At 47.3% G+C, this 12,572-nt stretch overlaps 1 protein-coding gene across 11 annotated transcripts in view; it reads right to left on the bottom strand.

Annotated features, from left to right (window-relative positions):
- ATP8B (ATPase phospholipid transporting 8B) overlaps nucleotides 1-12,572 on the bottom strand; it is a 268,417-nt gene that overhangs the window by 79,915 nt on the left and 175,930 nt on the right. For all 11 annotated transcript variants that reach the window (XM_071657803.1, XM_071657799.1, XM_071657800.1 and 8 more), the window contains one exon: nucleotides 1,220-1,278. In XM_071657803.1, coding sequence (XP_071513904.1) covers nucleotides 1,220-1,278 — 59 coding nt within the window. The remainder of the gene's footprint in view (nucleotides 1-1,219; nucleotides 1,279-12,572) is intronic.

Here is a 12,572-nt window from a genome sequence, read left to right as displayed (position 1 = left end):
TCTCTCTCTCTCTCTCTCTCTCTCTCTCTCTCTCTCTCTCTCTCTCTCTCTCTCTCTCAAGTGGGCTTCGGCCAGAACTGGTGGTGGTGGTGGGGGGGGGGGGGGGATACCCTGACTGCACCATCCGCCCTCGACGGCAAACATTACCCGCCACGCCAAAGTTTACAAATCCCTGACTCCGTATAACTACGATTAAAATAACGGGAGGGTAAATCCTCTTCAAGTCCTCCTGGGAATAATCGGGAGTGGAGTGTGTGGACCCAGGCTCATCCTGGGAAAATATCTTCACTATCCGTTGGATCTATCTCCTGGTAAGCGCGGCCCTTCGAGCCCCACTGACCTTTTAGAGATATACCCACCTGGAACTGACAGCCCTTGGAACCCACACTAACCACTGGAGATACCCGTCTCGAAATGATCTCCCTCGGAGCCCACTAACCACTGGAAATACACGTCTGGAATTGATCTCCCTTGGAGGCCACTAACCACTGGAAATGATCACCCTTGGAGCCCACTAACCACTGGAAATACCCACCTGGAAAGGATCTCCCTTGGAGGCCACTAACATTGAAAATACACGTCTGGAAATGATCTCCCTGGGAGGCCACTCGCCCTGGGAATCAATACCCATCGGACGGTACACTGAACAGGTGCTAAGGTACACAGGACAAAGGTGACGGAAAACCACGCAGTCAGGGCTAGGCTCTACCATACGATGGACAGGAAGAGTATCCTTATAAGGGTAGGAGTAAACCATACAAATGCCAGGGTAAACAAGAGAAGGAAGGGTGGTGGTAGTGGTAGTATACACATGGGTGACCACACCATAAGAGGGCTAGGGTTACCGTAAACAAGGACTACAGTATGGCAAACAAGGGGGGTGGTTAAACCAGACAACGGTGAAGGTACACAGGCACTGGTGACGGTACAATATACATAGAGGAGAAAGGGGTGTGTACGGTACATGACACGGATGGCATCAGCACACCAAACAAGAGTCAGGGTATACAGAAAAAGAGAAAGGGTCGTACACGTTGCATATACAGAAGGGGTTACGATACATCAGGCAAGGGTGAAGGTATCCATAAAACGAGGATGACGGTAAACTTGAAAAGGGCTGGGGGTGCAGAAGAAAAAGGGTGATGGAGGCACGAAACAAGGGTGAAGGTGCACCAGACAAGGGCGAGGGGGGACGCCAGACAGCAACATTGGTACTCACAGCATAGTTGAACTGTGCGTTGAACTCGGCATTATTAGCGATGATTCGTCGCTCGGTCTCTGTAAGGAAGAAAAGATACGTCAGCCACTGGTGAGATGATACGTCAGCCACAGGTGAGATACGTCAGCCACGGGTGAGATACGTCAGTCACTGAAGAGAGACGTCAGCCACTGGTGAGATACGTCACTCACTGGAGAGATACGTCACTCACTGGAGAGATACGTCAACCACTGGTGAGACACGTTAGCCGCTGGTGAGATACGTCAGCCACTGTAGAAATACGCCAACCACTGGTGAGGTACGTCAGTCAATGGATATATACGTCAGTTACTGGAGACCATACGTTAGCAACCGACACACCATGTTGCGTAAAGCTGACCTTTTCCCTCGTTTTCTCTTCATTACTAATTACATACATGATCAGATAACTTTCATGACCTTAACTAGTTTTCTCAGGTTTTTGACCTTAAACATTTCTTCTTCTTTTTTTCCTGACAACGTTATCTGGCCACAAACCGTTTTCTATTAAGTTTCTGAGCTCGAACTATTTCATTCTCGATCTATTATGACCTCAAAGTATTTTCTGTCAGGTTTGCTGGCCACATACCGTTTCCAGCCAAGGTAATATTATCACATTCTAGACTCAGGAAGTGTGTGTGTGTGTGTGTGTGTGTGTGTGTGTGTGTGTGTGTGTGTGTGTGTGTGGTCGTTAGAATATCAACCTCCCCGATATAAATGGAGGGGGGGACTCGCTTGGAAGAGGCATTATGCTAAATAATAAATCCAACACTTAAATCTACTTTTACCAACTGAGTGAGGACCGGTAGTGGGTGGGGCGGGGCGGGGCACATATACACTGCCTCCTCAGTGGGGCGGGCGGGGCGGGGCGGGGCGCGGGGCACTTATACACTGTCTCCTCAGGGGTGGAAACAGTTGAAACTGAGATCACCATCCATATATACCCACAAGCGTTTGAGGTACTGCTCCGTCTACACTTGAGGTCCCACTTTGGTCGACTGTTGTGATACTCTCTCTCTCTCTCTCTCTCTCTCTCTCTCTCTCTCTCTCTCTCTCTCTCTCTCTCTCTCTCACACACACACACACACACATACCGGCTCCTGTGTTAAACTCCAATAGCGTCACATCGCCTTTTACTGGCGTCACACCGCCTTTTAATGGCGTTACATCGCCCTGATTAGCGAGTGCGTGATACGCAAATTATCCTCTATAAATGTCATGACTTGTTCAGTATAGTCTCTATGGTGACGCATGACGCATAAGACCTTACCTGGCGAGTTGGTCATGCCATGATACATTACGGCGAACACCAACTCACACACAGCTGTATCTTCCCTGATCCACAATGTATCATTCTACATCTTATGGACAAACTCGTCACGTATATATATATATATATATATATATATATATATATATATATATATATATATATATATATATATATATATATAAATATATATATATATATACATATATATATATATATATATATATATATATATATATATATATATATATATATATATATATATATATCCATATATATATATATCCTCAACCTCGTCTACCACACCACCACAACAACCCTAACATGATGATCCCTCACACCTCCCTGCTACACCTAGTAAAATACCACAAGCGTAAGTTCCACCACAGCAGCTACAAAAAATAAAAATAAAAAAAAGGAACTAAAAATTGTATCTTATTACCATAATCTATTTTTTAACGGCTGCTACTATGCGGTTGATTGGCTGGCTGGCTGGCTGAGTTTTGGGCCTACAGAATGCCAAGGTCATTCAGTTGCCAACGTCGAACATTTTCCCTGGCAATATCTTCTTCAGGTGTTGAGGATATAATTCGGAGAGACCTGATGGGGTCCTTTGTGGGGTCACAGGATCGAACGAATAATACTATGCCTCCCATACTACAGGCATACAAGGTAACTGCAGGTGTGAGCGACGTAGCCGATGCTGAGTTAAGGTCCTCTTGACCACGGGTAGGACGTGCCTTGAACGCGTCAGTAGCTCCATCTGCGCGTAGCTACATCCGCGCACGACGGTACAACTCGCAGGTGTATGATGATGATGATGCCCTGGCATCAGACCTGACCCTGAAGCGATGGGTCAAAGATCATTCTTTTAATACCCTAGGATTCGCACTCCCATATTCCATGTTCGTCCTGTTGTGTTCAAGATGTTATAATGAGCCTTACTAAGCGGGGTGTAACGGCAGACTAACCTACACCCGTGGAACAACCACCAAGTGGTCTGTAACGTTCAAACTTACTACCCCCATCACGTGTGACCGAGGCACCCCATCCCCCTTGTGGCTGGGCCTACCCCATATGCCCACAATCATGCGCGCCCGAGGCTCCCCATCACACAAAACCCCACTGAAATAATCCCCATACCACTAAATACCATCCACTTACCACTAAATACCATCCATACACCACTGAATACCATCCACATACCACTAAATACCATCCACATACCACTAAATACCATCCACATACCACTAAATACCATCCACTTACCACTAAATACCATCCATACACCACTGAATACCATCCACATACCACTAAATACCATCCACATACCACTCAATACCATCCATACACCACTCCCATGCCAGTAAATGCAAGTTACTCTTCCAGCGGACTCGGTGAGAAGCAGGCCATCAATTCCCATCTAAACTTTCCTCATATTTTTTAAGAGACAATTTTCTGTATTTTTTTTTTACTTCATAATGAAACAACTGTCAATACATCAGCGTTTGTAAGGAAATTAACACCTTCGAGGACTCGTCACGCGGCCTGACAACATAAAAGAAGAGGAGGAGGAGGAGGAGGAGGAGGAGGAGGAGGAGGAGGAGGCTGCTGTGAAGCAGCTCGTTGTCGGACGGGAATATCTGATCAGGGAAGACGCATGCTTGGCTTCGAGAGAGGGAGAGAGAGAGACGGTGCGCGTGCGCACGGACTGCGCACCGCCCGGTAGAGTCGCAAAATGTTCGCTACGGTGAGCAGGTGCTGAGTGGGGAGGGGGTGTTGGGTGGTAAACATTAAATATAAGCTGTTCGGCGATTTCTCAGGTCGGGAGTTTTGTTTGTGAGGACTATTCTCCTCATCGCACGGGCTCTGGTGGCGGGTTTCGAAGGAGGGGGGGAAAAAGACCGCAAAATGACGACCAGTGAGTAGCTGGCTGGCTGGGTGGGTGGCTTGACACCGTTTACGTAATCTCATCTCTAAGTCTCTCGTCCTTGCTTCCATGTTCTATAGCCTAATGGTCTTTAGAAAAATATTGAGCGTACATTTCACACAGATGTATATGATTTTCACGGTGACTTGTGTAAGAACATAGAGTTAATGTGGAAGAACGCGTGGAATGGTGTATGCGAGGGGGGAGGTATGTATGTAAGGACAGGGATGAGTGGAGTGACTTAGGCTGTGGCCACCTTCCTTTAACGTGTGAGTTCCGGGAGGGAACGGCCGTCCGAGACATCGATAGATAGATAGATAGATAGGTAATCAATGTGGCGTGTCCTTGCAACCTCATCCAGAGCGTATCGTAAATAAGAAGCATAAAACTCCACGAGACGTGAATGAACACACTGTCAATGGTACGGGCCATTTTGGGTATTGATCGAGACGGCAAATGTCATCAAATAGCCGATAATACTCGAGTCCTCATCATTAAGCATGCAACGGTGTACAAACACTCACACAAGTCTTGACACAACTGATGCATTACAGGCACACAGACACAGACACACAGACACACACACACACACACACACACACACACACACACACACAGAGAGAGAGAGAGAGAGAGAGAGAGAGAGAGAGAGAGAGAGAGAGAGAGAGAGAGAGAGAGAGAGAGAGAGAGAGAGAGACGCACACGCACAACATCAAATGTTGCGTGATGACAGACGTGGAGGGAGATGCACGGGCAACGACGCAACTGTCGCGTGTGCAGACGCGCAGAAGGACCACGCACGTCCAACACAGCGGTGCATGACTGACGCAATCAGGAAATGAGCGCCTTCCGCCTCTTGTTCCAGCAGCAGCTCACCCTCCTCCTCCTTCCCTATCCAGGCACGCGGGCTTGCACGCCCCATCCATACCGGGAACCCGGAACCTCCCCGGATAACCGCCCCCGGCGGCTCACCCGGGACCCGTACCTACCCTGACGGCTCACTCGGGGTGGACACGCAGTCACCCGTGCCAGGTCAACCTGGGTACTGGACTCCACCACGGAACCTCCCTTGCCCAGTTCACCTGACTAGTGCAACCCTGCCGGTTCTGGGAGCTCGACCCACTCCTGCCGGTTCACCTGGGGGTTGGATCTACCCCCTGCCGGTTCACCTGGGGGCTGGATCTACCCCCTGCCGGTTCACCAAGGGGCTGGATCTACCCCCGCCGGTTCACCTGGGGGCTGAATCTACCCCCTGTCGGTTCACCTGGGGGGCTGGATCAAGCCCCTGCCGGTACACATGGGGACTGGGCCCAACCCTGGGTGTACGTGGGGCCTGGACCCGTCCCTGCCAGCCCCCACAGCCACGCCACCAAGCATGTGGATACAAGAGTCATTACGACCATCGTCAACCCTCGTACACGTGGCAGGGTACTCTACCACTTACGTTCGCCTGTCTAATTCATGTGTGATTTAGGAGCGTAATTACACACATTACACCACGTTATAATTAGTCTGTGTCATTAATGGTGTTGTAATTTCAGATATGTCTGTGTGTGTGTGTGTGTGTGTGTGTGTGTGTGTGTGTGTGTGTGTGGTTCCCGCGAGCCACAGACAGCATCGCTGAACCACTACTGAACCGACGCGTCTTTCCTCCGTGTTGTCACTTCGCCTTTTCCCAAACCCACCACCAGCTGTCGCAATCCGCCACAAAATCATCATATACACTCCACCTGTCGACCCTTTTTTTCCAGCACGTTCTTGTCAAATAATCTCTCCCTTTTTTTGCGCGCGCCTGTCAATTTCCTCATACTCCAATAATGGCCCGCTGACCCTCATCTCCACTCGCTCACATATTCCTGAGTATAATTTTTGTTTTTTTCCGACTGTATTGCCAAACAGTCACCTTTTAGCAGACGACAAGACTTTCCCATTTTCATTTTACGCCAGAGACCCCTACGGCCGCCAATAGGCGCACCTTAAACTGTCGTCGCATCCCCCACTCTCGCACTCACACCCCGACCTCGCACCAACACTCGACCCCTTAACACCCCTTCACATGTAAAGTGTCGAAGCACTCGCTAAAACTCCTGCGAGACAGCGCTCCTATCGTCATACCTCCCTGCTACACTAAGAGCATGGGCTCTTACGGTTCACCCACCACCTCTCGTAGCGGTGCTCTCTTCCAACACACACACACACACACACACAGCTCTCTCTCTCTCTCTCTCTCTCTCTCTCTCTCTCTCTCTCTCTCTCTCTCTCTCTCTCTCTCACTATCAGAAGTGACACTTCCCCTCCCACGCTCTTCATCTCCCAATAGTCCAGGACTTTATCTCCCTCCCCCTCCTCATTCCACACCATTCTACCCCTTTCCCTCTTTTTAACTTAACGTTCCATCAAGACCTAGAATATCTGGGTTCACCTCATCAAACGCTGCGCCTATCCCTCTCTCTCCCATCCTGGCTACAGCCACGAGGCACACATTCACACACGCCGTCCTAAGCCTTCGCGGACAAATCCTTCTCCTGATCCTATTTTTAGCGAGTCATAATATAAAAGGGGAGGGGTTTCCAGCCCCTCGCTCTCCACCCCTGATACCTGCCTCACACGACCCTCAAAGGCCCATTCCTCTGTTCTTAACGCTACCTCGCTGACGTGGGAAATGGCGAATAGTACGAAAGAAAGAAATATATAAACTAATTAAATGAAAAATACATTGGCACCAAGAGTCTTTGGCCTATAACAAGGAATGAATTAGATTTACATGGAATACGTTGAATGGCGTGAGAGGGACGAAATGCAATTACCACACTTCACCACGATAATCAACAACAACAACAATAATAATAATAATAATAATAATAATAATAATAATAACAATAAACAGATGTCGTAAGGCTACCAAGATTCTGTTCTCAACCTTTCTCAGGCAACTGTTCACAATTCTGTAGTATCGAACATCGAAGCAACAGACCAACTCCGGCTGGTGCTGAGTGCGACTACACACAGGGGGTTCGAACACAATATTTTTGGGTGCCACACAATAATCAAAGAGACAGCCATGACCAGGGTATGCTCTTTACTCCTGTCATGTCGGCCAATGCTATTCAAAAAAAAAAAAGAAGAAAAAAGAAGAGAAATATATGTTTCTAAAGCAAGCCTGGGTACTGAATGATTCACAATGCACGAATAAGTTAGTAGTGTGCATGAAGTTGGGAGTGTGTGCATGTCTGATCTTAATTTACAAGGTGCTGTGTATTGCAAACAAGAATTTTTCCACGAATGGATACGTTCATAGCCAGGCATTTAGGGAATTCTGAATTTTGGGTTCACAGTAGCGAGGTGTATTCTCCAGGGTGAGGACATGCCCTCGGAGGCTCAGTCCTCTCTTCTTATCGCTACCTCGCTAACGCGGGAAATGGCGAATACGTATGAAAAAATATATATATATATATATATATATATATATATATATATATATATATATATATATATATATATATGTTATACTTTGTCGCAGTCTCCCGCGTTAGCGAGGTAGCGCAAGGAAACAGACGAAAGAATGGCCCAACCCACCCACATACCCATGAATATACATAAACGCCCACACACGCACATATACATACCTATACATACATATACATACAGAGACATATACACATATACACATGTACATATTCATACTTGCTGCCTTCATCCATTCACGTCGCCACCCGGCCACATGAAATGGCACACCCTCCCCCTTGCCCGCGTGCGAGGTAGCGCTAGGGAAAAGACAACAAAGGTCACATTCGTTCACACTCAGTCTCTAGCTGTCATGTGTAATGCACCGAAAGCACAGCTCCCTTTCCACATCCAGGCCCCACAAAACTTGCTTGCCAAATGGCGTCCTAGCCACGTCTCTTCGTGTATATCAACTGACTTGTATTTCATTCTTGTATCTCCCCTGATGATGTGATTATTACACGAAAGTGCACTTGGGAACTTATCATGTAGTTTCCCCCCTTTAGTTCAGAGCTGGTTCAGCCTACCCGTCATTAATATTCCAGTTTGGGTCGTTTCGCATTGGTCTATGGTTGTGCTAAGTCCACCATATTTGCCAGTTTAATAATTTCTAAGTAACCACAAGACCGGTCAGTAACTCCTCCAGACGCTCAACGAAGTTCACGGGCTATGTGACGATGTTCAACGAAGTCCACGGGATGTGATGACGATGCTCAACGAAGTCCGTGGGCTGTGTGACGATGTTCAACGAAGTCCACGGGATGTGATGACGATGCTCAACGAAGACCGTGGGCTGTGTTGACGATGCTCAACGAAGTCCACGGGATGTGATGACGACGTTCAACGAAGTCCAATACAGCAAACGAACCACCACATCATCACCATCACGCCAGATGGTGGTGAAATGAGATTCGGCGCGAAACATAATGCAACGCCGCGTGAAACAATTCACTGTCGACAAGAGGCAATAATATGAGTTTTCAGATTCCTTAATTTCATTTTTAATTCCTTCGTGTCATGGGGGACCGTCGAGTGTTCTGGAACCTGTACTGCTGCCAGCTGCATGACAAATCCTTTCACGTATCGTCCGAGTATTTCGCCACACTGCAGACCATCCATCCATCATGTTGGGCCCGACTATAAATAAGTACACGTGTCGATATCTATCTATCTATCTATCTATCTATATATATATATATATATATATATATATATATATATATAGATATATATATATATATATATATATATATTTTTTTTTTTTTTTTTTTTTTTTTTTTTACTTTGTCGCTGTCTCCCGCGTTTGCGAGGTAGCGCGAGGAAACAGACGAAAGAAATGGCCCAACCCCCATACACACGTACATACACACGTCCACACACGCAAATATACGTACCTACACAGCTTTCCATGGTTTACCCCAGACGCTTCACATGCCTTGATTCAATCCACTGACAGCACGTCAACCCCTGTATACCACATCGCTCCAATTCACTCTATTCCTTGCCCTCCTTTCACCCTCCTGCATGTTCAGGCCCCGATCACACAAAATCTTTTTCACTCCATCTTTCCACCTCCAATTTGGTCTCCCTCTTCTCCTCGTTCCCTCCACCTCCGACACATATATCCTCTTGGTCAATCTTTCCTCACTCATTCTCTCCATGTGCCCAAACCATTTCAAAACACCCTCTTCTGCTCTCTCAACCACGCTCTTTTTATTTCCACACATCTCTCTTACCCTTACGTTACTTACTCGATCAAACCACCTCACACCACACATTGTCCTCAAACATCTCATTTCCAGCACATCCATCCTCCTGCGCACAACTCTATCCATAGCCCACGCCTCGCAACCATACAACATTGTTGGAACCACTATTCCTTCAAACATACCCATTTTTGCTTTCCGAGATAATGTTCTCGACTTCCACACATTTTTCAAGGCTCCCAAAATTTTCGCCCCCTCCCCCACCCTATGATCTACTTCCGCTTCCATGGTTCCATCCGCTGACAGATCCACTCCCAGATATCTAAAACACTTCACTTCCTCCAGTTTTTCTCCATTCAAACTCACCTCCCAATTGACTTGACCCTCAACCCTACTGTACCTAATAACCTTGCTCTTATTCACATTTACTCTTAACTTTCTTCTTCCACACACTTTACCAAACTCAGTCACCAGCTTCTGCAGTTTCTCACATGAATCAGCCACCAGCGCTGTATCATCAGCGAACAACAACTGACTCACTTCCCAAGCTCTCTCATCCCCAACAGACTTCATACTTGCCCCTCTTTCCAGGACTCTTGCATTTACCTCCCTAACAACCCCATCCATAAACAAATATATATATCATCCCTGGGGATAGGGGAGGAAGAATACTTCCCACGTATTCCCTACGTGTCGTAGAAGGCGACTAAAAGGGAAGGGAGGGGGGGGGGGGCTGGAAATCCTCCCCTCTCGTTCTTTTTTTCAATTTTCCAAAAGAAGGAACAGAGAAGGGGGCCAGGTGAGGATATCTCCTCAAAGGCCCAGTCCTCTGTTCTTAACGCTACCTCGCTATCGCGGGAAATGGCGAATAGTATGAAAGAAAAGAAAGAATATATATATATATATATATATATATATATATATATATATATATATATATATATATATATATATATATGATTGTGTGTGTGTGTGTATCAAGGAATACAATGTTCAGATGTCAGGTTTAGCCTCGTCATGTGCTGGGCCAAAAAAAAAAACCATCAAACATTCAAATATTTTAAGCGTTCGTTCTCGATTGCGAATAACGTTAACGAAAAACGCAACACAGGGTTATCATTGCCGTCGACTGGGGCGAAAGATATTGCGGGGGGGGGGGGTTGTAAAAGTGAACGCGATATGGCAACGTTCAATGACGGGCAGAGATGCCAGACATACCCAGCCCTGAACACCCGACATGATACGACTTTAAAAAGTTTATTTACCGAGTTGGAGATGGGTTGATGATGATGATGTCGCTTACATCAACATACTGTCCTACCCACATCACATGCTCTATCAGAGTACATACTTTAAAATATATGCTGTGTATAAAATGATATCTCTTGACGCGGTGGGATCACGTGACTACTCAATGGCCTACCAAATAATAATAACCTTCTGCCTCCTTCATAATAACAACAAGTCACCTACACAATGCATTTACAACCTCACTCGCCTTCCGTATCTACAAATTTACGGTATTTATCACACGTCATACATCACGAAGAAAAGAAGAAGAATGAATAACACTACAACCTTGTTACCTAGCGTCCCTGAACTAACAACATGCAATGGGCTGTTAGTTACTGCCTTGGCGAAGGGAGGGGACGTAGGAGAAACGTGTCTCCTCAATACAATGCGGGCATAACACACACACACACACACACACACAGATAAAGTATTGGCAGTTGTAATGGCGCATCCCACCCCGTGGTGACGTTCTACGTCTGGCGATAACACAGATGAGGCCGCGCATCCATCCTGACTTCAACGTGAGGTGAGGAGTGGTGGTAGTTTGGTGCACAGCACCCGTGCCATGACCGGGCCTGTACGTCAGCGCACATCGTATAGGGTAAACCCTTCACTCATGTGGTGATGGTGAGGGGGTGGAGGGTGGTTAAATCCTAGCCTTTCGATGGTAGGCCAACGGAAAGCTGACTCGCGTTAAGGTTTACGAGAGGTAGACAGTAACGTAATGACCTGATTTTCAACTGCCTGCGAAAAAGCTTGCTTTATCGTGGAATGGCAAAGGTGTGTAGCGGGAACCAATCACACCCACACAGCAACTGCGTTGCTGGCTGACACACGCAATGTGTGTGTTTACCTCGGCCGCTACGTACACTTCTGGAACAACAATGAATTCGCAGGGAGGTGGGGTTCCAAGCTGCGACCGACTCCAGCCACGAGTCCACTCTTCCTCTCTGTTGCTGGTCATCCTGCATGTTTCCCACCACGTCTGAGACGATATTCACTAACCTTCAAGGTGGACGCTCGTCCCTAAATTTGTCGCATTTGTTCGCCAGTTTCTTTTCCCCCCCCAAGGCGTACCGACGGAGCTTTGAGAAACAGATTAAGAAAGGCTCGTATCCTCTCTCTCTCTCTCTCTCTCTCTCTCTCTCTCTCTCTCTCTCTCTCACACACACACACACACACACACACACACACACACACACACACACCAGAGCCTCCTCTCCACAACTAAACCCCACGGCCCATCCCGTGGGGGTTTCCCTTGACCGTGTCATATGTCCTGACCATCCTGCAGCGGCAGGATGACTGGGAACTCCTCCCTCCCATCTTCTGGACCAGCTGACTCCATCCTCACCATCCTACAGCAGCAGGATGACTGGGAACTCCTCCCTCCCATCCTCTCTGATGCCGCTGGATCCGTCCTTATCCTCCCGCTGGGATCATGGCATGTAGCTTGCTGTAGCGATGGCCCGGAGCCACTTCAGGTCCGCAGGTGCCTCATACACAACGCCCTTGCCTGGCTATCCATCCTACCACCATTCACCGTGATGCTTTCCCCAAGACTTTCAATCCTCACACACACACACACACACACACACACACACACACACACACACACACACACACACAATC

The sequence above is a fragment of the Panulirus ornatus genome, chromosome 65 (genome assembly GCF_036320965.1).
Source record: "Panulirus ornatus isolate Po-2019 chromosome 65, ASM3632096v1, whole genome shotgun sequence".
In the NCBI taxonomy this organism is placed as follows: Eukaryota; Metazoa; Arthropoda; class Malacostraca; order Decapoda; family Palinuridae; genus Panulirus; species Panulirus ornatus.
The sequence above is the reverse complement of the archived record's forward strand: the minus strand, read 5'-3'. Positions and strand labels throughout refer to the sequence as shown.